Source organism: Lampetra planeri, chromosome 64 (genome assembly GCF_965212315.1).
Source record: "Lampetra planeri chromosome 64, kcLamPlan1.2.h2, whole genome shotgun sequence".
Classification (NCBI taxonomy): Eukaryota; Metazoa; Chordata; class Hyperoartia; order Petromyzontiformes; family Petromyzontidae; genus Lampetra; species Lampetra planeri.
This window is the reverse complement of record NC_136170.1, coordinates 3,452,774-3,480,477: the sequence shown is the minus strand read 5'-3', so window position 1 is coordinate 3,480,477 and position 27,704 is coordinate 3,452,774. Positions and strand designations below refer to the sequence as shown.

General features: G+C 51.9%; 1 protein-coding gene across 1 annotated transcript; it reads left to right on the top strand.

Annotated features, from left to right (window-relative positions):
• The first annotated feature begins 188 nt into the window (after positions 1–188).
• LOC144737107 (calumenin-B-like) lies at positions 189–27,704 on the top strand. Its single transcript, XM_078619782.1, has 7 exons — positions 189–327; positions 13,466–13,709; positions 15,010–15,197; positions 15,691–15,869; positions 16,335–16,395; positions 19,719–19,924; positions 22,382–27,704. The coding sequence occupies exons 2-7, from the start codon at positions 13,477–13,479 to the stop codon at positions 22,487–22,489; spliced, it is 975 nt and encodes a 324-aa protein (XP_078475908.1). The 5' UTR covers positions 189–327; positions 13,466–13,476; the 3' UTR covers positions 22,490–27,704.

The following is a 27,704-nucleotide window of genomic DNA, read 5'->3' as shown; positions in this document are numbered from 1 at the left end:
TCCAGAAGAAGAAGATGTCTGCCAGAAGGAGCAGAAAGCGTCTCGCATAACCCACGTCGACACCGCTCAGCCAATCAGCGACGCGGATAGGCCCGCCCCCTCCCCACCCGCTTATAATTCTGACCAATCGCAGAGCCGATTTCATTCGGCACCTCCCCCCTCCCACCGTGTAACCTTAGCAAGGAGCGCTCCTATTGGTGGGTTCGTGCCCCGTGTGTTGAATAGGGGACCGGTGTGTCCATCACGCTGCTCAAGGTAACGGGGTTACCGGAGCGAGCGCTAAACAAACTAAACTTCACGTAATCCGACGACTTGGGAGGAATTACCGTGAGTTTTATTTACTACTTTGTTTGTTGTTGTTGTTGTACGAACTGGGAACGCAGACGCGAGCGTTGTTACGACTTTAAAGCAACACGGTTACGACGATCTAATTGTATTTATTTGCTATATTAATATTTTTTGGTTTTTAAATCACAGAACGCCTTAACGCAAGGGGAGGGTCGTCGCCCGAAACGTCGCCTATCGCGTGCACGGCCGAATGGTTGAGACAATTGGGAGTTGCTTGGAAAGATACGTTAGAGTGTACGGGTCCCGGCACTGGAACGTGGAATTACCGGCACCGTGGGGGTGATGAATGAAACTTCCAAATGCGATTGATTGTTTGAAACGTGCGGACAAGGTTAGCGCGCGACTCCACGCACCTCCAATTTGCCACAGTTGGCTACGTACGGCGCGAAAGAAGTTCAACGCACTTTATACATAGACTCACACAGAGACCCATAGACTCACACAGAGACCCATAGACTCACACAGAGACCCATAGACTCACACAGAGACCCATAGACTCACACAGAGACCCATAGACTCACACAGAGACCCATAGACTCACACAGAGACCCATAGACTCACACAGAGACCTATAGACTCACACAGAGACCCATAGACTCACACAGAGACACATAGACTCACACAGCGACCCATAGACTCACACAGAGACCCATAGACTCACACAGAGACCCATAGACTCACACAGAGACCCACAGACTCACACAGATACGCATAGACTCACACATAGACCCACAGACTCACACAGAGACCCGTAGACTCACACAGAGACCCACAGACTCACACAGAGACACATAGACTCACACAGAGACCCATAGACTCACACAGAGACCCATAGACTCACACAGAGACCCATAGACTCACACAGAGACCCATAGACTCACACAGAGACCCATAGACTCACACAGAGACCCATAGACTCACACAGAGACCCATAGACTCACACAGAGACCCATAGACTCACACAGAGACCCATAGACTCACACAGAGACCCATAGACTCACACAGAGACCCATAGACTCACACAGAGACCCATATACTCACACAGAGACCCATAGACTCACACATAGACCCACAGACTCACACATAGACCCACAGACTCACACAGAGACCCATAGACTCACACAGAGACCCATAGACTCACACAGAGACCCATAGACTCACACATAGACCCACATACTCACACATAGACCCACAGACTCACACAGAGACCCATAGACTCACACAGAGACCCACAGACTCACACAGAGACACATAGACTCACACAGCGACCCATAGACTCACACAGAGACCCATAGACTCACACAGAGACCCATAGACTCACACAGAGACCCATAGACTCACACAGAGACCCATAGACTCACACAGAGACCCATAGACTCACACAGAGACACATAGACTCACACAGAGACCCATAGACTCACACAGAGACCCATAGACTCACACATAGACCCACAGACTCACACATAGACCCACAGACTCACACAGAGACCCATAGACTCACACAGAGACCCATAGACTCACACAGAGACCCATAGACTCACACATAGACCCACAGACTCACACATAGACCCACAGACTCACACAGAGACCCATAGACTCACAGAGACTCACACAGAGACCCATAGACTCACACAGAGACCCATAGACTCACACAGAGACCCATAGACTCACACAGAGACCCATAGACTCACACAGAGACACATAGACTCACACAGCGACCCATAGACTCACACAGAGACCCATAGACTCACACAGAGACCCATAGACTCACACAGAGACCCATAGACTCACACAGAGACCCATAGACTCACACATAGACCCACAGACTCACACATAGACCCACAGACTCACACAGAGACCCATAGACTCACACAGAGACCCATAGACTCACACAGATACGCATAGACTCACACATAGACCCACAGACTCACACAGAGACCCGTAGACTCACACAGAGACCCACAGACTCACACAGAGACACATAGACTCACACAGAGACCCATAGACTCACACAGAGACCCATAGACTCACACATAGACCCACAGACTCACACAGAGACCCATAGACTCACACAGAGACCCACAGACTCACGCAGAGACCCATAGACTCACACATAGACCCACAGACTCACACATAACCCATAGACTCACACAGAGACCCATAGACTCACACAGAGACCCATAGACTCACACAGAGACCCATAGACTCACACATAGTCCCACAGACTCACACAGAGACCCATAGACTCACACAGAGACACATAGACTCGCACAGAGACACATAGACTCACACAGAGACCCATAGACTCACACAGAGACACATAGACTCACACAGAGACACATAGACTCACACAGAGACCCATAGACTCACACAGAGACTCATAGACTCACACAGAGACACAGACTCACACAGAGACCCATAGACTCACACAGAGAGCCTTAGACTCACACAGAGACCCATAGACTCACACATAGAGCTTTAGACTCACACAGAGACCCATAGACTCACACAGAGACCCATAGACTCACACAGAGACCCATAGACTCCCACAGAGACACAGACTCACACAGAGACCCATAGACTCACACAGAGACTCATAGACTCACACAGAGACACATAGACTCACACAGAGACCCATAGACTCACACAGAGACTCATAGACTCACACAGAGACACAGATTCACACAGAGACCCATAGACTCACACAGAGAGCCTTAGACTCACACATAGACCCATAGACTCACACAGAGAGCCTTAGACTCACACAGAGACACAGACTCACACAGAGACCCATAGACTCACACAGAGACTCATAGACTCACACAGAGACACATAGACTCACACAGAGACCCATAGACTCACACAGAGACTCATAGACTCACACAGAGACACAGACTCACACAGAGACCCATAGACTCACACAGAGAGCCTTAGACTCACACAGAGACCCATAGACTCACACATAGAGCCTTAGACTCACACAGAGACCCATAGACTCACACAGAGACCCATAGCCTCACACAGAGACCCATAGACTCACACAGAGACCCATAGACTCACACAGAGACGATAGACTCACACAGAGACCCATAGACTCACACAGAGACCCATAGACTCACAGAGAGACCCATAGACTTACACAGAGACCCATAGACTCACACAGAGACACATACTCACACAGAGACCCATAGACTCACACAGAGACACATAGACTCACACAGAGACACATAGACTCACACAGAGACCCATAGACTCACACAGAGACACATAGACTCACACAGAGACACATAGACTCACACAGAGACCCATAGACTCACACAGAGACTCATAGACTCACACAGAGACACAGACTCACACAGAGACCCATAGACTCACACAGAGAGCTTTAGACTCACACAGAGACCCATAGACTCACACAGAGACCCATAGACTCACACAGAGACCCATAGACTCCCACAGAGACACAGACTCACACAGAGACCCATAGACTCACACAGAGACTCATAGACTCACACAGAGACACATAGACTCACACAGAGACCCATAGACTCACACAGAGACTCATAGACTCACACAGAGACACAGATTCACACAGAGACCCATAGACTCACACAGAGAGCCTTAGACTCACACAGAGACCCATAGACTCACACAGAGAGCCTTAGACTCACACAGAGACCCATAGACTCACACAGAGACCCATAGACTCACACAGAGACACAGACTCACACAGAGACCCATAGACTCACACAGAGACTCATAGACTCACACAGAGACACATAGACTCACACAGAGACCCATAGACTCACACAGAGACTCATAGACTCACACAGAGACACAGACTCACACAGAGACCCATAGACTCACACAGAGAGCCTTAGACTCACACAGAGACCCATAGACTCACACAGAGAGCCTTAGACTCACACAGAGACCCATAGACTCACACAGAGACCCATAGCCTCACACAGAGACCCATAGACTCACACAGAGACCCATAGACTCACACAGAGACGATAGACTCACACAGAGACCCATAGACTCACACAGAGACCCATAGACTCACAGAGAGACCCATAGACTTACACAGAGACCCATAGACTCACACAGAGACACATACTCACACAGAGACCCATAGACTCACACAGAGACACATAGACTCACACAGAGACACATAGACTCACACAGAGACACATAGACTCACACAGAGACCCATAGACTCACACAGAGACCCATAGACTCACACAGAGACCCATAGACTCACACAGAGACCCATAGACTCGCACAGAGACACATAGACTCACACAGAGGCCCATAGACTCACACAGAGACCCATAGACTCACACATTGACCCACAGACTCACACAGAGACACATAGACTCACACAGAGACCCATAGACTCACACAGAGACCCATAGACTCACACAGAGACCCATAGACTCACACAGAGACCCATAGACTTACACAGAGACCCATAGACTCACACAGAGACCCATAGACTCACACAGAGACCCATAGACTCACACATAGACCCACAGACTCACACATAGACCCACAGACTCACACAGAGACCCATAGACTCACACAGAGACCCACAGACTCACACAGAGACCCATAGACTCACACAGAGACCCATAGACTCACACAGAGACCCATAGACTCACACAGAGACCCATAGACTCACACAGAGAAACATAGACTCACACAGCGACCCATAGACTCACACAGAGACCCATAGACTCACACAGAGACCCATAGACTCACACAGAGACCCATAGACTCACACAGAGACCCATAGACTCACACAGAGACCCATAGACTCACACATAGACCCACAGACTCACACATAGACCCACAGACTCACACAGAGACCCATAGACTCACACAGAGACCCACAGACTCACACAGATACGCATAGACTCACACATAGACCCACAGACTCACACAGAGACCCGTAGACTCACACAGAGACCCACAGACTCACACAGAGACACATAGACTCACACAGAGACCCATAGACTCACACAGAGACCCATAGACTCACACATAGACCCACAGACTCACACAGAGACCCATAGACTCACACAGAGACCCACAGACTCACACAGAGACCCATAGTCTCACACAGAGACTCACACAGAGACCCATAGACTCACACAGAGACCCATAGACTCACACAGAGACCCATAGACTCACACAGAGACCCATAGACTCACACAGAGACACATAGACTCACACAGCGACCCATAGACTCACACAGAGACCCATAGACTCACACAGAGACCCATAGACTCACACAGAGACCCATAGACTCACACATAGACCCACAGACTCACACATAGACCCACAGACTCACACAGAGACCCATAGACTCACACAGAGACCCACAGACTCACACAGATACGCATAGACTCACACATAGACCCACAGACTCACACAGAGACCCGTAGACTCACACAGAGACCCACAGACTCGCACAGAGACACATAGACTCACACAGAGACCCATAGACTCACACAGAGACCCATAGACTCACACATAGACCCACAGACTCACACAGAGACCCATAGACTCACACAGAGACCCACAGACTCACACAGAGACCCATAGACTCACACATAGACCCACAGACTCACACATAACCCATAGACTCACACAGAGACCCATAGACTCACACAGAGACCCATAGACTCACACAGAGACCCATAGACTCACACATAGACCCACAGACTCACACAGAGACCCATAGACTCACACAGAGACCCACAGACTCACACATAGACCCACAGACTCACACATAGACACATAGACTCACACAGAGACCCACAGACTCACACAGAGACCCATAGACTCACACAGAGACCCATAGACTCACACAGAGACACATAGACTCACACAGAGACACATAGACTCACACAGAGACCCATAGACTCACACAGAGACTCATAGACTCACACAGAGACACAGACTCACACAGAGACCCATAGACTCACACAGAGAGCCTTAGACTCACACAGAGACCCATAGACTCACGCAGAGAGCTTTAGACTCACACAGAGACCCATAGACTCACACAGAGACCCATAGACTCACACAGAGACCCATAGACTCCCACAGAGACACAGACTCACACAGAGACCCATAGACTCACACAGAGACTCATAGACTCACACAGAGACACATAGACTCACACAGAGACCCATAGACTCACACAGAGACTCATAGACTCACACAGAGACACAGATTCACACAGAGACCCATAGACTCACACAGAGAGCCTTAGACTCACACAGAGACCCATAGACTCACACAGAGAGCCTTAGACTCACACCGAGAGCCTTAGACTCACACAGAGACCCATAGACTCACACAGAGACCCATATACTCACACAGAGACACAGACTCACACAGAGACCCATAGACTCACACAGAGACTCATAGACTCACACAGAGACACATAGACTCACACAGAGACCCATAGACTCACACAGAGACTCATAGACTCACACAGAGACACAGACTCACACAGAGACCCATAGACTCACACAGAGAGTCTTAGACTCACACAGAGACCCATAGACTCACACAGAGAGCCTTAGACTCACACAGAGACCCATAGATTCACACAGAGACCCATAACCTCACACAGAGACCCATAGACTCACAAAGAGACCCATAGACTCACACAGAGACGATAGACTCACACAGAGACCCATAGACTCACACAGAGACCCATAGACTCACACAGAGACCCATAGACTTACACAGAGACCCATAGACTCACACAGAGACCCATAGACTCACACATAGACCCACAGACTCACACAGAGACCCATAGACTCACACAGAGACCCACAGACTCACACAGAGACCCATAGTCTCACACAGAGACTCACACAGAGACCCATAGACTCACACAGAGACCCATAGACTCACACAGAGACCCATAGACTCACACAGAGACCCATAGACTCACACAGAGACACATAGACTCACACAGCGACCCATAGACTCACACAGAGACCCATAGACTCACACAGAGACCCATAGACTCACACAGAGACCCATAGACTCACACATAGACCCACAGACTCACACATAGACCCACAGACTCACACAGAGACCCATAGACTCACACAGAGACCCACAGACTCACACAGATACGCATAGACTCACACATAGACCCACAGACTCACACAGAGACCCGTAGACTCACACAGAGACCCACAGACTCGCACAGAGACACATAGACTCACACAGAGACCCATAGACTCACACAGAGACCCATAGACTCACACATAGACCCACAGACTCACACAGAGACCCATAGACTCACACAGAGACCCACAGACTCACACAGAGACCCATAGACTCACACATAGACCCACAGACTCACACATAACCCATAGACTCACACAGAGACCCATAGACTCACACAGAGACCCATAGACTCACACAGAGACCCATAGACTCACACATAGACCCACAGACTCACACAGAGACCCATAGACTCACACAGAGACCCACAGACTCACACATAGACCCACAGACTCACACATAGACACATAGACTCACACAGAGACCCACAGACTCACACAGAGACCCATAGACTCACACAGAGACACATAGACTCACACAGAGACACATAGACTCACACAGAGACCCATAGACTCACACAGAGACTCATAGACTCACACAGAGACACAGACTCACACAGAGACCCATAGACTCACACAGAGAGCCTTAGACTCACACAGAGACCCATAGACTCACGCAGAGAGCTTTAGACTCACACAGAGACCCATAGACTCACACAGAGACCCATAGACTCACACAGAGACCCATAGACTCCCACAGAGACACAGACTCACACAGAGACCCATAGACTCACACAGAGACTCATAGACTCACACAGAGACACATAGACTCACACAGAGACCCATAGACTCACACAGAGACTCATAGACTCACACAGAGACACAGATTCACACAGAGACCCATAGACTCACACAGAGAGCCTTAGACTCACACAGAGACCCATAGACTCACACAGAGAGCCTTAGACTCACACAGAGAGCCTTAGACTCACACAGAGACCCATAGACTCACACAGAGACCCATATACTCACACAGAGACACAGACTCACACAGAGACCCATAGACTCACACAGAGACTCATAGACTCACACAGAGACACATAGACTCACACAGAGACCCATAGACTCACACAGAGACTCATAGACTCACACAGAGACACAGACTCACACAGAGACCCATAGACTCACACAGAGAGTCTTAGACTCACACAGAGACCCATAGATTCACACAGAGACCCATAACCTCACACAGAGACCCATAGACTCACAAAGAGACCCATAGACTCACACAGAGACGATAGACTCACACAGAGACCCATAGACTCACACAGAGACCCATAGACTCACACAGAGACCCATAGACTTACACAGAGACCCATAGACTCACACAGAGACACATACTCACACAGAGACCCATAGACTCACACAGAGACACATAGACTCACACAGAGACACATAGACTCACACAGAGACACATAGACTCACACAGAGACCCATAGACTCACACAGAGACCCATAGACTCACACAGAGACCCATAGACTCACACAGAGACCCATAGACTCGCACAGAGACACATAGACTCACACAGAGGCCCATAGACTCACACAGAGACCCATAGACTCACACATTGACCCACAGACTCACACAGAGACACATAGACTCACACAGAGACCCATAGACTCACACAGAGACCCATAGACTCACACAGAGACCCATAGACTCACACAGAGACCCATAGACTTACACAGAGACCCATAGACTCACACAGAGACACATAGACTCACACAGAGACCCATAGACTCACACATAGACCCACAGACTCACACATAGACCCACAGACTCACCACAGAGACCCATAGACTCACACAGAGACCCATAGACTCACACAGAGACCCATAGACTCACACATAGACCCACAGACTCACACATAGACCCACAGACTCACACAGAGACCCATAGACTCACACAGAGACCCACAGACTCACACAGAGACCCATAGACTCACACAGAGACCCATAGACTCACACAGAGACCCATAGACTCACACAGAGAAACATAGACTCACACAGCGACCCATAGACTCACACAGAGACCCATAGACTCACACAGAGACCCATAGACTCACACAGAGACCCATAGACTCACACAGAGACCCATAGACTCACACAGAGACCCATAGACTCACACATAGACCCACAGACTCACACATAGACCCACAGACTCACACAGAGACCCATAGACTCACACAGAGACCCACAGACTCACACAGATACGCATAGACTCACACATAGACCCACAGACTCACACAGAGACCCGTAGACTCACACAGAGACCCACAGACTCACACAGAGACACATAGACTCACACAGAGACCCATAGACTCACACAGAGACCCATAGACTCACACATAGACCCACAGACTCACACATAACCCATAGACTCACACAGAGACCCATAGACTCACACAGAGACCCATAGACTTACACAGAGACCCATAGACTCACACAGAGACACATAGACTCACACAGAGACCCATAGACTCACACATAGACCCACAGACTCACACATAGACCCACAGACTCACCACAGAGACCCATAGACTCACACAGAGACCCATAGACTCACACAGAGACCCATAGACTCACACATAGACCCACAGACTCACACATAGACCCACAGACTCACCACAGAGACCCATAGACTCACACAGAGACCCATAGACTCACACAGAGACCCATAGACTCACACATAGACCCACAGACTCACACATAGACCCATAGACTCACACAGAGACCCATAGACTCACACAGAGACCCATAGACTCACACAGAGACCCATAGACTCCAAATAGACTCACACAGAGACCCACAGACTCACACAGAGACCCATAGACTCACACAGAGACACATAGACTCACACAGAGACACATAGACTCACACAGAGACCCATAGACTCACACAGAGACTCATAGACTCACACAGAGACACAGACTCACACAGAGACCCATAGACTCACACAGAGAGCCTTAGACTCACACAGAGACCCATAGACTCACACAGAGAGCTTTAGACTCACACAGAGACCCATAGACTCACACAGAGACCCATAGACTCACACAGAGACCCATAGACTCACACAGAGACCCATAGACTCACACAGAGACCCATAGACTCACACAGAGACTCATAGACTCACACAGAGACACATAGACTCACACAGAGACCCATAGACTCACACAGAGACTCATAGACTCACACAGAGACACAGACTCACACAGAGACCCATAGACTCACACAGAGAGCCTTAGACTCACACAGAGACCCATAGACTCACACAGAGACCCATAGACTCACACAGAGACACAGACTCACACAGAGACCCATAGACTCACACAGAGACTCATAGACTCACACAGAGACACATAGACTCACACAGAGACCCATAGACTCACACAGAGACTCATAGACTCACACAGAGACACAGACTCACACAGAGACCCATAGACTCACACAGAGAGCCTTAGACTCACACAGAGACCCATAGACTCACACAGAGAGCCTTAGACTCACACAGAGACCCATAGACTCACACAGAGACCCATAGCCTCACACAGAGACCCATAGACTCACACAGAGACCCATAGACTCACACAGAGACCGATAGACTCACACAGAGACCCATAGACTCACACAGAGAGACCCATAGACTCACACAGAGACCCATAGACTTACACAGAGACCCATAGACTCACACATAGACCCATAGACTCACACAGAGACACATAGACTCACACAGCGACCCATAGACTCACACAGAGACCCATAGACTCACACAGAGACCCATAGACTCACACAGAGACCCATAGACTCACACAGAGACCCATAGACTCACACATAGACCCACAGACTCACACATAGACCCACAGACTCACACAGAGACCCATAGACTCACACAGAGACCCACAGACTCACACAGATACGCATAGACTCACACATAGACCCACAGACTCACACAGAGACCCGTAGACTCACACAGAGACCCACAGACTCACACAGAGACACATAGACTCACACAGAGACCCATAGACTCACACAGAGACCCATAGACTCACACATAGACCCACAGACTCACAGAGACCCATAGACTCACACAGAGACCCACAGACTCACACAGAGACCCATAGACTCACACATAGACCCACATACTCACACAGAACCCATAGACTCACACAGAAACCCATAGACTCACACAGAGACCCATATACTCACACAGAGAGCCTTAGACTCACACAGAGACCCATAGACTCACACAGAGAGCTTTAGACTCACACAGAGACCCATAGACTCACACAGAGACCCATAGACTCACACAGAGACCCATAGACTCCCACAGAGACACAGACTCACACAGAGACCCATAGACTCACACAGAGTCTCATAGACTCACACAGAGAGCCTTAGACTCACACAGAGACCCATAGACTCACACAGAGAGCCTTAGACTCACACAGAGACCCATAGACTCACACAGAGACCCATAGACTCACACAGAGACACAGACTCACACAGAGACCTATAGACTCACACAGAGACTCATAGACTCACACAGAGACACATAGACTCACACAGAGACCCATAGACTCACACAGAGACTCATAGACTCACACAGAGACACAGACTCACACAGAGACCCATAGACTCACACAGAGAGCCTTAGACTCACACAGAGACCCATAGACTCACACAGAGAGCCTTAGACTCACACAGAGACCCATAGACTCACACAGAGACCCATAGCCTCACACAGAGACCCATAGACTCACACAGAGACCCATAGACTCACACAGAGACGATAGACTCACACAGAGACCCATAGACTCACACAGAGACCCATAGACTCACACAGAGACCCATAGACTTACACAGAGACCCATAGACTCACACAGAGACACATACTCACACAGAGACCCATAGACTCACACAGAGACACATAGACTCACACAGACACATAGACTCACACAGAGACACATAGACTCACACAGAGACCCATAGACTCACACAGAGACCCATAGACTCACACAGAGACCCATAGACTCACACAGAGACCCATAGACTCGCACAGAGACACATAGACTCACACAGAGGCCCATAGACTCACACAGAGACCCATAGACTCACACAGAGACACATAGACTCACACATAGACCCATAGACTTTTACAGAGACACATAGGCCCACACAGAGACCCGTAGACTCACACAGAGACACATAGACTCACACAGAGACCCATAGACTCACACAGAGACCCATAGACTCACACAGAGACACAGACTCACACAGAGACACATAGACTCACACAGAGACCCATAGACTCACACAGAGACCCATATACTCACACAGAGACACATAGACTCACACAGAGACCCATAACCTCATACAGAGCCATAGACTCGCACAGAGGCCCATAGATTCAACATACGACACGGTCTCGCCATGTATAAAACATCCCACAGTGTGCTGCTGTGTTCACAGGACGCAAACACAAAAAGAAGCTTCCTCAAAAACCCCATTGCTGGATCCCCTCCTTCAGTCACGTGGCACAGCACCCTCTGTCGCCCCACGTGTCAAAAAGGACGCGACACCCTCCCCCCACCCGTCAAATGAGCGTGAAGAAATTCCAGCCAAATTTTGGCAGAAACCAGCCCCTTGAAGTCTCCCTCCTTCCCCTCCCTCTCTCCCCTCCTCTCCCCTCTCTCCCTCCCCTCCCTCCCCTCTTTTTTTATTTTTACGATCAGTGGAAACAAGAAGATGCTCGGTGTATTCGGCACTTTGCTTCGTTCATCATTTCGTATTTTTTTTTTAAATTAAATTTACATTTTTAAACTCTGCTTTATGTATAGCCCCACCTCTCGCTCGCTCTCTCGCTCGCTCCCTCCCCTCTCTCCCTCCCCTCCTCTCCCCTCCCTCTCTCCTGCTTCCACTCCCTACCACTCACTCGTTGTCCTCATCTCTTCCATCAGGCACAGCGGCGATGACAGCGATGACGACGGCGCTGCTGCTGCTCGCACTGCTCCTGGCCACGGCGAACCTCGCGGCGGCCAAACCCACGGCGGACGAGAAGCAGCGGCACGCCGGGACGCGCGGCGGCGGCGGCGACGACGACACGCCGCGGGCCTTGGGCTCCGACCCCGAGGCCGTGCTGGGGTCGTACGCGGCGCGCGAGCTCCACAGCCTGAGCCCGCAAGAGAGCAAGGAGCGGCTCGGGTGAGAGCGGATGGACGGGCCGCGGCGGTGGCTAGGAGATGTTGACTACCTCGCCTGGTGCGCGCGAGGTCGTGGGTTCGATCCCGACCCTGACGCCTGCTGCTGCTGTATATTTGGAGTTTGTGTGTCTCTCTCATCATCATCACGGTGGCTAGGGAGATGTTGACTACCTCGCCTGGTGCGCGGGAGGTCGTGGGTTCGATTCCTGACTTTGATGTCGCCTGCTGCTGTATATTTGGAGTTTGCGTGTCTCTCTCTCTCTCTCATCATCACGGTGGCTACGAGATGTTAACTACCTCGCCTGGTATGCAGGAGGTTGTGGGTTCGATCCAGACCACTGACGCCTGCTGCTGCTGTATATTTGGAGTTTGCGTGTGTGTGTGTCTCATCATCATCACGGTGGGTAGGAGATGTCGACTACCTCGCCTGGTATGGAGGAGGTTGTGGGTTCGATCCCTGACCTTGATGAACGCCTCCTGTATATTTGGAGTTTGCGTGTCTCACTCCTCATCACGGTGGCTAGGAGATGTTGACTACCTCGCCTGGTGTGCAGGAGGTCGTGGATTTTTCTCCGTTTGCTGCACCACCCTCGGCTGTGGCAATCGCAGCACCTCGAGGAGACTATTTACATAGTTTGTGTTCATTTGGCCTGGAGGTACAACTTGAGCATAAAAACGAGACGCAGTAAATCAAACCACGCTGGCCAGGCGGGGAGGTAGTTAACATATCCTAAACGTCGTGATTTTTATTTTATTTTACTTTTATTAATTTAAATTTTTTACCTACGTGACTTTACCGGAAAAAACCTAAGAACATCTCCTAGCCACCGTGGCGCCCAATACTCACATTCGTGGCGGAACGATCGCTCAACGCAAGTGCTGAGCCCGTGCGTAATGTCTGCCTCTGTCTCTCCGTCTCTGTCCGTGTCCTTCTCTCTCTGCGTTCCCCGTCTCTCTCTCCGTCTCTGTCCGTCTTTATCTGTCTCCGTCTCTGTCTGTCTCTGCTCCGTGCGTGCGTGCCGTCCCCGTCTCTCTCCCTCTGTCTCTGTCTCTTTGTCTCTGTCTGTCTCTGTCTCCGTCTCTGTCCGCCTCTCTCTGTCTCCGTCTCTGTCTCTTTCTGTCTCTCTCTGTCTCTCTCCGTCTCTCTGTCTCTGTCTGTCTCTGTCTGTCTCTGTTTGTCTCTGTCCGTCTCTCTGTCTCTGTCTGTCTGTCTCTGTCTCCCTCTGTCTCCCTCCGTCTCTCTCCCTCCATCTCTGTCTGTCGCTGCTCTGTGCGTGCGTGCCGCCCCCGTCCGCGCGCAGCAAGCTCGTGGACCGCATGGACGCCGACGGCGACGGGCTGGTGAGCGAGGAGGAGCTGGCGGCGTGGATCCGCGTGACGCAGCGGCGCTGGCTGCACGAGGACGCGGAGCAGCGCTGGAGGGACCCCAACGGGGACGGGCGCCTCTCCTGGGACGAGTACCGCAACGCCACCTACGGCGGCCTCTCCTGTACGCCTCCCGGACGACGGCTCCTCACCTCTTGCGTGTCTCTCTCTCTGTCTCTCTCTGTCTCTCTCTGTCTCTCTCTGTCTCTCTCTGTCTCTCTCTGTCTCTCTCTGTCTCTCTCGCGGTGGTGGCTAGGGGATGTTGACTGCCTTGCCTGGTGTGCGGGAGGTCGTGGGTTCAATCCCGACCCTGACGGCGCCTGCTGCTGCTGTATATTTGGAGTTTGCGTGTTTCACTCTCTCATCTTCATCATCACGGTGGCTAGGAATATGTTGACTACCTCGCCTGGTATGCGGGAGGTCGTGGGTTCGATCACGACCCTGACGGCGCCTGCTGCTGCTGCTGCTGTATATTTGTAGTTTGCGTGTTTCACTCTCTCATCATCACGGTGGTTAGGAGATGTTAACGTGTGCATGCTGCACTTGTGCCGTGTGTGTGCGTCCTGCGTGCTGTGCGTGCGTGCCGTGTGCCGTGCGTGCCGCGTGCCTCGACCCAGTCGAGACGGCCGACTCCTACTCCCGGCTGCTGGCAAGGGACAAGCGGCGCTTTGACGCGGCCGCTGCCGGCGGGGTGAGCGGCGGCGCCGCCGCGGGGGGCGGCGAGCTGAGCCGCGGGGAGTTTGCCGCCTTCCTGCACCCCTCCTCCTTCGGGCACATGAGCGACATCGTCGTCACCGTGAGTCGCCCTCCATCGCCCTCGCTCCCTCCGTCGATCCGTCGCTCGTCCGTTCGCGTTAGTTCCATCGTTCGTCCGATCGCTCTCTCGGTCCATCGCGTGTCCGATTGCGCGTCCCATTGCTCGTGCATCCCGACCGCGTGTCCGACTGCACGTCCGTTGGCGCGCGTCCGGGGAGGGTAACGCACAAAGCGCGTCTTCATATTATCTGGAGGCGACGGCAATGCAGCAAACCGAGTGGAACGCTCAGCGACCATCGTGAGTTGCTTTTAGATCCAGTTTTAGATTCCTGCCCGTTGCCCCGTTGCGGTTTTGTCGTTCATCCTGCAGCGGATTGATCCTCGACGATGACGATGACGATGACGACGATGACGATGATGACGACGACGATGACGACGATGACGACGATGACGACGATGACGACGATGACGACGATGATGACGATGGCGGTGAATGTGATTGCAGGAGACAATCGAGGACGTGGATAAGGACGGAGACGGATTCATCGATCTGGAGGAATACATCGGTGAGCTCCCTCACGGCCTTCGGCCAGACTTGCACTTGAAGATGGTGGTGTAGGTGGTGGTGGTGTAGGTGGTGGTGGTGGTGTAGGTGGTGGTGGTGGTGTAGGTGGTGGTGGTGTAGGTGGTGGTGGTGTAGGTGCTGTTGGTGTAGGTGGTGCTGGTGGTGTAGGTGGTGGTGGTGTAGGTGGTGGTGGTGTAGGTGGTGGTGGTGGTGTAGGTGCTGGTGGTGTAGGTGGTGGTGGTGTAGGTGCTGGTGGTGTAGGTGGTGGTGGTGTAGGTGGTGCTGGTGTAGGTGGTGCTGGTGGTGTAGGTGGTGGTGGTGTAGGTGGTGGTGGTGTAGGTGCTGGTGGTGTAGGTGGTGCTGGTGTAGGTGGTGCTGGTGGTGTAGGTGGTGGTGGTGTAGGTGGTGCTGGTGTAGGTGGTGGTGGTGTAGGTGCTGGTGGTGTAGGTGCTGGTGGTGTAGGTGGTGGTGGTGTAGGTGCTGGTGGTGTAGGTGGTGCTGGTGTAGGTGGTGCTGGTGGTGTAGGTGGTGGTGGTGTAGGTGGTGGTGGTGTAGGTGGGGCTGGTGGTGTAGGTGCTGGTGGTGTAGGTGCTGGTGGTGTAGGTGGTGGTGGTGTAGGTGCTGGTGGTGGTTTAGGTGGTGGTGGTGTAGGTGGTGCTGGTGGTGTAGGTGCTGGTGGTGTAGGTGGTGGTGTTGTAGGTGCTGGTGGTGTAGGTGGTGCTGGTGGTGTAGGTGGTGGTGGTGTAGGTGGTGGTGGTGTAGGTGGTGGTGGTGTAGGTGGTGGTGGTGGTGTAGGTGGTGGTGGTGTAGGTGCTGGTGGTGTAGGTGCTGGTGGTGTAGGTGGTGGTGGTGGTGTAGGTGGGGCTGGTGTAGGTGGTGCTGGTGGTGTAGGTGGTGGTGGTGTAGGTGGTGGTGGTGTAGGTGCTGGTGGTGTAGGTGGTGGTGGTGTAGGTGCTGGTGGTGGTGTAGGTGCTGGTGGTGTAGGTGGTGGTGGTGTAGGTGCTGGTGGTGGTGTAGGTGCTGGTGGTGTAGGTGGTGGTGGTGGTGTAGGTGGGGCTGGTGGTGTAGGTGGTGGTGGTGTAGGTGGTGGTGGTGCTGGTGGTGTAGGTGCTGGTGGTGTAGGTGGTGCTGGTGGTGTAGGTGGTGCTGGTGGTGTAGGTGCTGGTGGTGTAGGTGCTGGTGGTGTAGGTGGTGCTGGTGGTGTAGGTGGTGGTGGTGTAGGTGGTGGTGGTGTAGGTGGTGCTGGTGGTGTAGGTGGTGCTGGTGGTGTAGGTGGTGGTGGTGTAGGTGGTGGTGGTGTAGGTGGTGCTGGTGGTGTAGGTGCTGGTGGTGTAGGTGGTGTAGGTGCTGGTGGTGTAGGTGGTGGTGGTGTAGGTGCTGGTGGTGTAGGTGGTGGTGGTGTAGGTGGTGGTGGTGTAGGTGCTGGTGGCGTAGGTGGTGCTGGTGGTGTAGGTGCTGGTGGTGTAGGTGCTGGTGGTGTAGGTGGTGCTGGTGGTGTAGGTGCTGGTGGTGTAGGTGCTGGTGGTGTAGGTGCTGGTGGTGTAGGTGCTGGTGGTGTAAGTGGTGGTGGTGGTGTAGGTGCTGGTGGTGTAGGTGCTGGTGGTGTAGGTGGGGCTGGTGTAGGTGCTGGTGGTGTAGGTGGTGCTGGTGGTGTAGGTGCTGGTGGTGTAGGTGATGGTGGTGTAGGTGCTGGTGGTGTAGGTGGTGCTGGTGGTGTAGGTGGGGCTGGTGTAGGTGCTGGTGGTGTAGGTGGGGCTGGTGGTGTAGGTGCTGGTGGTGTAGGTGCTGGTGGTGTAGGTGGTGCTGGTGTAGGTGGTGCTGGTGGTGTAGGTGGTGGTGGTGTAGGTGGTGCTGGTGGTGTAGGTGGTGGTGGTGTAGGTGGTGCTGGTGGTGTAGGTGGTGCTGGTGGTGTAGGTGGTGGTGGTGTAGGTGGTGCTGGTGGTGTAGGTGCTGGTGGTGTAGGTGCTGGTGGTGTAGGTGGTGCTGGTGGTGTAGGTGGTGCTGGTGGTGTAGGTGCTGGTGGTGTAGGTGGTGTAGGTGGTGAGGCTGGTTTCTAATCGAGGTTTTTTTGGTTCATGTCGCGTAAATACAGGGTACTTAAAAAAACAAATGTGAACCCTTCTGAGAATTTGCAACAACACCACGAGAAATGTGCTTCCATGCTCTGGAGACCACCTGGAGAAGATTCCAGGCACGCGTTGACAACGATGGCGAACAAGCGGAGAATCTCTGACTTTTTGAAGCTATTAACATTTTCCGTTCTTTGTCCATTAAAAACGTTAGTCCCATGTCAGCGTTCACATTCTTTTTTTTTTTTCGGTAAAGTCACGTAGGTAAAAAGTAAATTATTTAAAAATGAAACCAACTAAATTAAATGACGACGTTTTGCAAGCAACTCAAGCCTCCCTCTTCAGGTGGTGAATGATTTCATTTCACTACAGAATGTAGCAGTTCCACCTGATGACGGAGGCTTGTGTTGCTTCCGAAACGTCGTGATTGAATTCAGTTGTTTTAATTTTCATTTATTTTACTTTTCACCGACGTGACTTTACCGAAAACCCCCAAAAAGTATGGATCCTTGCAGTCACGACAACTTAAAATCTAGAAGTGTTCACATTCTTTTGAAGCAGCCTGCACATTAACGTGAAGCCCTCCGGTGGATAATATTTAAAATTAATAAAAGTAAAATTAAAATAAAATAAAAATCACGACGTTTCGGAGTCAACACAAGCTTCCGTCTTCAGGTGGAACCCTCACAGCACGACTGCTGTATCAAGTGACAGAAATTCCAAGAACACAGTATTTGTATATATATACTGGTTGAGGGTGGGAGGAGCCAAGGTAGGCCCTGGATATTATTTTTGTGAGGTTCGGTGCGGCTGAAGCACGCTGTTAGGAATGAGCCTTTGTTGTGTAAACGAGGTGCGGGTGATGTAATATAATATTACATCATCCACACCTCGTATTCAGGGCCTACCTTGGCTCCTCCCACCCTCAACCAGTATATATACAAATACTGTGTTCTTGGAATTTCTCTCACTTGATACAGCTATCGTGAGCTGTGACGGTTCCACCTGAAGACGGAAGCTTGTGTTGCCTCCGAAACGTCGTGATTTTTATTTTACTTTTATTAATTTAAATTTTTTACCTACGTGACTTTACCGAAAAAACCCAAGAATACGAATCCTTGCAGTCACGAAAGCTTCACATCTAGAATGGATAATATTTGGTCGCGAAAGCAGCCCACGGTGTGAAACGGACAGCTTTTGACCCCGTCTCTCCGAGAGTTCGTAAAGTCGAAATGTGACCCCGACCGCCGCCCAGCCGACATGTACCACCCGGCGGGGCCCGCGGAGACGGAGCCGGACTGGGTGGAGACGGAGCGGCAGCAGTTCCGGCGGTTCCGCGACTCTGACGGCGACGGGCGGATGGGGCGCGAGGAGGTGCGCTCCTGGCTGCTGCCCGTCGGCTACGAGCACGCACATGCAGAGGCACGCCACCTCGTGGGGGAGGCCGACGGGGGCGACGAGGTGGGGACCCACGCGACCCCCACGCACCCCCCACGCACCCCCCACGCACCCCCCACGCACCCCCCACGCGACCCCCACGCACCCCCCACGCACCCCCCACGCACCCCCCACGCACCCCCCACGCGACCCCCACGCACCCCCCACGCACCCCCCACGCCCCCAAGTCCCCACCCCCCCACGCACCCCCACCCCCCCATGCACCCCCATCCCCCCATGCACCCCACGCACCCCACCCCCCCACGCCCCCACTCCCCCACGCACCCCCCCTTGCCCCCACCCCCCCATGCACCCCCCCACCCCCCCACGCACACCACCCCCCCACGCACCCCACCCCCCCACGCCCCCACTCCCCCACGCACCCCCCCTTGCCCCCACCCCCCCACCCCCATGCCCCCCACCTTAATCCGATGAGCTATAAAGCTCTTAACTACGGGACCTTTCTTTGTTTGATGCCAGTATCAAAATGGTGGAGAAAAAAAAGATAAGAATTGGGGAAAAAAAAAATTGATGATGTACACACGCGTGTGCACATCATGACGTGAGAAAAAACAGGTGACGTACACATGTACGTACGTGTACATGCACGCACGCATGTACGTACGTACACGTGTACGTACATGTACGTCATGGGAGGTGCCCGCAAACTTGTGCGTGAAGTTCAACTGTTAAACTTTTTATTTTACCAGGTCAGGCCCCCCCCCCGAGCCGTGTAGCGCTTTTTTTTCAGGAGCGACCCTGGCTATTATAGCTCAACGAAGTGGCTCGTCGTCATCGTCGTTATCGTCATCATCGTCGTCGTCATCGTCGTCATCGTCATCATCGTCGTCATCGTCATCATCGTCGTCATCGTCGTCATCGTCATCATCGTCGTCATCGTCATCATCGTCGTCATCGTCATCATCGTCGTCATCATCGTCGTCATCGTCATCATCGTCATCATCGTCGTCATCGTCGTCATCGTCGTCATCGTCGTCATCGTCGTCATCGTCATCATCGTCTTCGTCGTCGTCGTTATCATCGTCGTCATCATCGTCATCATCGTCGTCGTCGTCATCATCTTCGTCGTCGTCGTCGTCGTCCTCATCATCGTGGGAAGTTTCACAGCAGCCAAATACAGTAAAACCTTGGATTGCGAGCATAATTCGTTCCGGAAACGTGTTTGTAATCCAAAGCACTCGTATATCAAAGCACTCGTATATCAGTTGTGATCACGTGACGCCCGGCAGACACAGCGTATACACGCACTACTCGTATTGCAAGACCTCGCTCGTTTATCAAATTAATATTTATTTTAAAAAATTGCTCGTCTTGCAAAACACTCGCCGACCACGTTACTCGCATTCCAAGGTTTTACTGTACTCTAAAACGCGCCACGTTGATGCTAATCGTAGAGGGGGGGAATTAACCGAAGGTACTCGGAGAAAAATCCTCGCGACCCCCGCGGGGAGAGAGCACAAGGACAACGCAAACGCCACCGAATTAAAAGCTCGGGTTTAGCAGTTTGTGAGCCTCCCCTAGGTCGACTCGGCCTCGAACTAGCACCTCGGTGCGGTGTGTAGTCAACATCGGCACTGGGGGGGAGACAAAGGCGGCCGGGCGTGGTGCTGGCCACCCACCCACCCCCTCGTGTGCCACCATAGGTGCTCGCTAACAGCACTTGCCCCTACAGTCTGTTAAGGCTACACGGGGGATCTTTGTCTTTTTTTATCTTTCCCGCTCACGGCCACCACCAGCGGTGATCATCTGAAGCGGTCATGGGCCTCCTCCCCTAGGTCGACTTGGCCTCAAATGAGTACCTGGTGCGGTGTGTAGCCAACATCGTCGCTGGGGAGACAAAGGCAGCAGCGGTGTTGCTGGTCACCCACCCCCCCTCGTGTGCCACAAGAGCACTTGCCACAACAGTCTGCGAAGGCTACACGGGGGATCTTTGCCTCGAATGTCGTTACCCTTTTAGGTTATTTCGGTAAAGTCCACGGAGGTAGAAAACTTCATAGATGACGACTTCTTCTTGGTTCTTTCGGTAAAGTCACGTAGAAGGGAAATAATAAAATAATAAAAATTTAACATATTAAAATACAATTCTCACGACGTTACGGCCACAACGCAAGCAGCCGTCCTCAGGTGAAGAACAGGTCTGTCGGAAAGACAGTGTCTTCAGACAGACCTGTTCGTCGTGAGAATTGTATTTTATAATGTTTTATTTTTATTATTTTCCTTCTACGTGACTTTACCCGAAAGAACTGAGAAGATGAATCCCTGCAGTCACGAAAGCTATAAATCGAAAGACGACGACGTTTCGATCACAACGCAAGCAACCGTCGTGATCTGTAGATCTTCTACCCACGTGGACTTTACCGAAAGAACCACAGGGCGTGGCTTCCTGCAGTCACGAAAGCCTCACGTCAAGATTGAATGTCGTCGCTGTCGATTCCTGTCTGTGGTTTGCCGGGTCGCAAGGACGGCAAGTTGTCCAAGGAGGAGGTGCTGGCCAAGTGGAGCGTCTTCCTGGGCAGCCAGGCCACCAACTACGGCGACGATCTCAACCGCCGGCACGAGGAGCTCTGAGCTGCAACAGGAAACCCCGCGTTGCGATTGGCCGTTCGCGTCGACTCGACGCAGCCAATGGCAACGCGCCGTGCCGCGTTGCCATTGGCCGATCGCGTCGAATTAGAATGCGCCGTGCTGCACTCCTTGATTGGCCGTTGGAGTCGCGTCCAATCCAAACACGCCGCGTTCCGATTGGCCGACGTGTGTCCGGTTATGTTGCTTGCGACTCACCGGCTTGGACCTGCCGAGCAATCGATTTCCCTTTTTTGAACGGGAATTGGAGCGGCATTCACTTCCTGGTTGACCCCCGTAGCCCTGCAGAGGCAGCGGGGGAAGTTCCACATTCCTGTGGCGGGAGCGGAGCGGGGGGGACATCCCGGCCCATTGGACAACCACTTTTGACTTCCGTACAAAACGGTACTCAATTTTATTGACACCCCGGAGGGAGGCATGATGATGATGATGGGCCTCAATCCACCCCGGGCAGGATTTGAACTCGTGACCCTTGAGGGCGAGAGAAACCGCAGCGTCGCTATGCAATGGTCACGGGATATAAATGTTCGTGTAGTTTTTTTTATCAGAATCGTTTTTTTAGACTTGAAGGAATCCGATGAGCCGTGAAGCTCTTCGTTGTCACCTGCACGGGGCGTGGTGACGCTGCTGCGAAGGTTAAAAGTCAGCGACGCTCCGCGCTCCGTTCCGTTGTTTGAGCCGCGGACGAGAGACAATTCATCGATTTCGTGAAGAAAAGAACACTGGTCAACACGCTTTTTCTGGCATAAGGTATTCCAACGGTTGTAAGGTAATTTTGGGCTGCTGATTCCAAATCTGGCATCAGTTTTTGTCTATCACAGGTTTTTGAGATATCAAATGTTGCATTTTCAATAAAAACCGCAGAAGAAAAATGTTAATAAATGTGGATATCTACATAAAATGATATTATAAACACACTATCCTATAAATACAGCACCGTATTTTAACACTAAAGCAGTCACTGACTCGCAACAACTTGCAATCATAAGTGACAGAGTTAATTTCGGGTAAAATCAATGAAAATGTGGTATGCCGATAGCATAACAATCAGCACCCTGAAATTAGTCTAGAACAGCTGCAAAAGTCCAGGCCAGAATTATTATTTTTTTTGCTGACCAGTGGAATATTAGCCTTTATGCATGTAGGTTGAACTTCGTTCGCGCCGCACCGTACGTAGTAAACCCTGCTGCTGCCACTGCTGCTGCCACTGCTGCTGCTACTGCTGCTGCCACTGCTGCTGCTGCTGCCACTGCTGCTGCTGCTGCCACTGCTGCTGCTACTGCTGCTGCTACTGCTGCTGCTGCTGCTACTGCTGCTGCTACTGCTGCTGCTGCTGCCGCTGCTGCTGCTACTGCTGCTGCTGCCGCTGCTGCCGCTGCTGCTGCTACTGATGCTGCTGCTACTGCTGCTGCTGCTGCTACTGCTGCTGCTACTGCTGCTGCTGCTGCCGCTGCTGCTGCTACTGCTGCTGCTGCCGCTGCTGCCGCTGCTGCTGCTACTGCTGCTGCTGCCGCCGCTGCTGCTGCTACTGCTGCTGCTGCTGCTGCTGCTGCCGCTGCTGCCGCTGCTGCCGCTGCTGCCGCTGCCGCTGCTGCCGCTGCTGCTGCCGCTGCTATATTTAAGACCGGAAGCAACAGGAGGGCTTCAGCAGCCTTGCCCGATGAGGCTGATTGTGATTACCAGCGAAACGTCGCGCGACTCAAACTTTCCAATGCTGTTGATTCTCTCTTCAACACACACCGGTGGGCTAAAGAAGTGAATTGTTTTGTCCTTTGAAAAACGTGACATTTGTTTACTGTTTCGCCGTGTCGGGTGGTGGAGGGTTACGACACATTTATAAATAACGCGATCTGACCCAAAAACCTTTTATTGTGAATAATATTGGTCGCGCAAGCCTGCTACACGTTAAATCAAGCCGTGATAATCTGCGGTGCGGGGGTACGACATCAAAGATGTGCAAACACCAAATCGATGCCCGCCTGTTATCACAAGGCACCGTCGGGTCTGCATTCACCGCCAGAGGTCGCAAACGGGTTTTGATTCCTTACCCGTACCCGGCCGCACCAGGGTCGCAAACGGGTACTCGTACCCGTACCCGGCCGTACCCGTACCCTATCGTACCCGGCCGGGTACGGGTAGGGTACGGGTATCGGGTACCCGATTGCGACCTCTGGGATGAAGCCATGTTGCAGGCGCGGGTGGGTTGATTCTAGGAACTTGAATTGTGAGAAGAGACAAGACGTTGGGAAATGAGTGACAAACAGTTACTCACCAGTGACTCACGGCCTACCCGTACCCGTACCCGGCCGCACCAGGGTCGCAAACGGCTACCCGGCTACCCGTAACCGGCCGGGTACGGGTAGCCAGGTATCGGGTAGGGTACGGGTATTGGGTACCCGGTTGCGACCTCTGTTCACGGCGCACATCGTGCGTTGTGGTAAAACATGCGATCCAGACGCGCTTTGGTAACGGTGTGTACACGCGTGGTCCTTGAAACTTGTTGGCCTGCAGCCTCCCCCAAGGGCTGCCTGTCAACGGCTGTTCCCCTCCTGCCGTTCTTCTCCGCTCGTAGCAGCGGCAAGCGGCGGTGAAACGAGTCTGTGAAGAAGAAGGCTTCAGCCTGGGGTTGGTGTTGGAGGGCCAATCGGTTTCAAGGACAATGCTGACGCTTCAAATCTTGACCCCATTGGAACCTCCTTTGCCAGTAGCAAAATATGATAATTGTTTTTTGACCCTTTTATCTGGCAACAAAACTGACACCTTTGTTACAATGAGTCATGTTTGCATTGGCCACAATACCTGCGGTCGGAACGCAAACAAAAAACATAACTCTGATAATGTGCACTGTCCTTGAAGTTGATTGGCCCACACCCGAGACAGCTTTCCTTAGAGCCTAGTCTCACATGGTGTTGGACCAGATGATGACAAAAGGCGCACAACTTAAAGACAATGCACCATCAGAGTATGAGAGCTCGGGGTGAAGCATTTACACCATTGGAACCTCATTTGCCAGTAGCAAAATATCATAATTGTTTTTTGACCCTTTTATCTGGCAACAAAACTGACACCTTTTTTACAAGGAGTCATGTTTGCATTGACCACAATACCTGCGGTCGGAACGCAATAAAAAACATAACTCTGATAATGTATGCACTGTCCTTGAAATTGATTGGCCCACACCCGAGACAGCTTTTCTTAGAGCACATTCTCACATGGTGTTGGACCAGATGACGCCAAATCTTGACTTAAAGCTTTCTCGACTGCTGGAATTAATATTCATTGGCTCTTTCGGCAAAGTCACGGAGGTAGGTTGAGAGAAAATCACCAAAAAACGACGATGTTTCGATCGCAACACACGCGCGGTCGTCGTTGGGCTTAACTTTGAAGCGGAAACTGCATATTTTGTGAGCGAGTGCGTTTGTGTGGACTTTTGTAATGAAACAAGATCGGCGCATTCTTTACGACACATTTGTGTCTTGTTCAGTTAACAAACTCAATTTGCTTCACTTAAACATTATTTTTTTGCACGGAGATCCGTTGAAAAATTTGTTATATTTCTGGTTCATCCGAGAAAATCCCGACTTCTCCTGCCTCTTGGTGTTTAAACATCTTAACAGCGCTGCTGTATCTTCTTGGTTCTTTCGGTAAAGTCACGTAGAAGGGAAATAATAAAATAATAAAAATAAAACTTAAAATACAATTCTCACGACGTTTCGGCCACAACGCAAGCAGCCGTCCTCAGGTGAAGAACAGGTCTGTCGGAAAGACAGCGTCTGAATGAACACCCCAGGCTTGGCAGCGTATATTTAAGCTGGGTTAGGGGAGGAAGGGCGCCTTGACAAAGGAATTTGAGAATTGTATTTTATTATGTTTTATTTTTATTATTTCTCTTCTATGGGATGACTTTACCAAAAGAACCAAGAAGATGAATCCCTGCAGTCACGACAGTTTTAACAGCGCTGCTGTAGTATTGCCTAAAAGGGTAAAGCCTCTCCGTCATCTCGATCGCGGCAATGTGGGTTCCCGTAGATTACTGATTTCTGAAACAACGTTTAGTTTTTTTCTTTAGGGGGGTGGACCCCCCCCCCCCACAGTTGTATCGAATGCGCACGCACACACGCACGCACGCACACACAAGCACGCACACACGCACGCTCTTATTCTCCCGACTGTTGCAGACCTGCGGTTCCGTTGGCAGTTTGCGAAAGAAAATTGAGTGAAGTGTCTTTGTGCTGACCGCTGAAAGTCGTTTTAACATTGTAGACATCTTCTTTGTTTGTTCGAGGGAAAACGCTCACGCGCTCACATGCACAAAACACCGGGGCAAGGGCCGCTGTTCGTAGCAGCAGCAGCAGCAGCGCCTATGAAGGCTGCCGGCACTGCGGCACGCGAGGGGGTGGGTGGGCCAGCAACCACGCCCGGCCGCCTTTGTCTCCCCCCAGTGGCGATGTTTACTACACACCGCACCAGGTACTCATTTGCGGCCGAGTCGACCTAGGAGAGGCCCAGCACCTGGTTCAGATGTAAGCGTCGCTGGCGTTAGACGTGAACGGGAGTCGAACTCGGGCCTCTGGGCTCGTGGTTCAGCGAGTTAACCGCTAAACAGCCGCCATTCGCCACTAAGTGGCGGTGACGTCACCACGACGCTTGTGCCAGGCCATGTGCACCTTGAGGACACGTGAAGTGTCGAACGCCCGCAGGCAGGAGGTCACGGGGCAGACCCAGCAGGTGCCACGGGTCGACTGACTGCGATGACTGAGACGAGTGGCTGATGCACCACCTGTGCCCCCTACTGTGCCAACTTGCTGTGCTTTAGCCACAAACTGCCGCTTCCCACACACACGCACGTCGACTCATCATGGGACTTGCAATCAAATCGAGTCGTATTTACATGCGAAAATATTGCCACGTGTATTTTTTTTAAATGTCTCCCAATGTGGTGTGTCCGGGTTGCTACCTGCTGCGTGCCTGTTCAGCGCGATGACGTCCGGGAAATGAATTAAGTGGTGGCGGTGACGTCACCGCAGCGCTTGTGCCAGGCTAGGTGCACGTTGAGGCGTCGAGCAATGCACAGCGGTGCACATTCTAAAACGCGTTGCTGCGGCGTCATGCAGCACGACTGTGATAAACCCACCCAGTGTTATGGTTTGTTGTTCAAGTTTTTAAAGGACTTTGTGGTTGAATAAAAATGTTTATGGTA

Coding starts and splice junctions, on each gene's coding strand:
- LOC144737107 (XM_078619782.1), top strand. CDS start 13,477: ATGACAGCGATGACGACGGCGCTGCTGCTGCTCGCACTGCTCCTGGCC. Junction 13,710..15,009: donor GAGAGCAAGGAGCGGCTCGG/GTGAGAGCGGAT, acceptor GTCCGCGCGCAG/CAAGCTCGTGGACCGCATGG. Junction 19,925..22,381: donor AGGCCGACGGGGGCGACGAG/GTGGGGACCCAC, acceptor CCGGGTCGCAAG/GACGGCAAGTTGTCCAAGGA.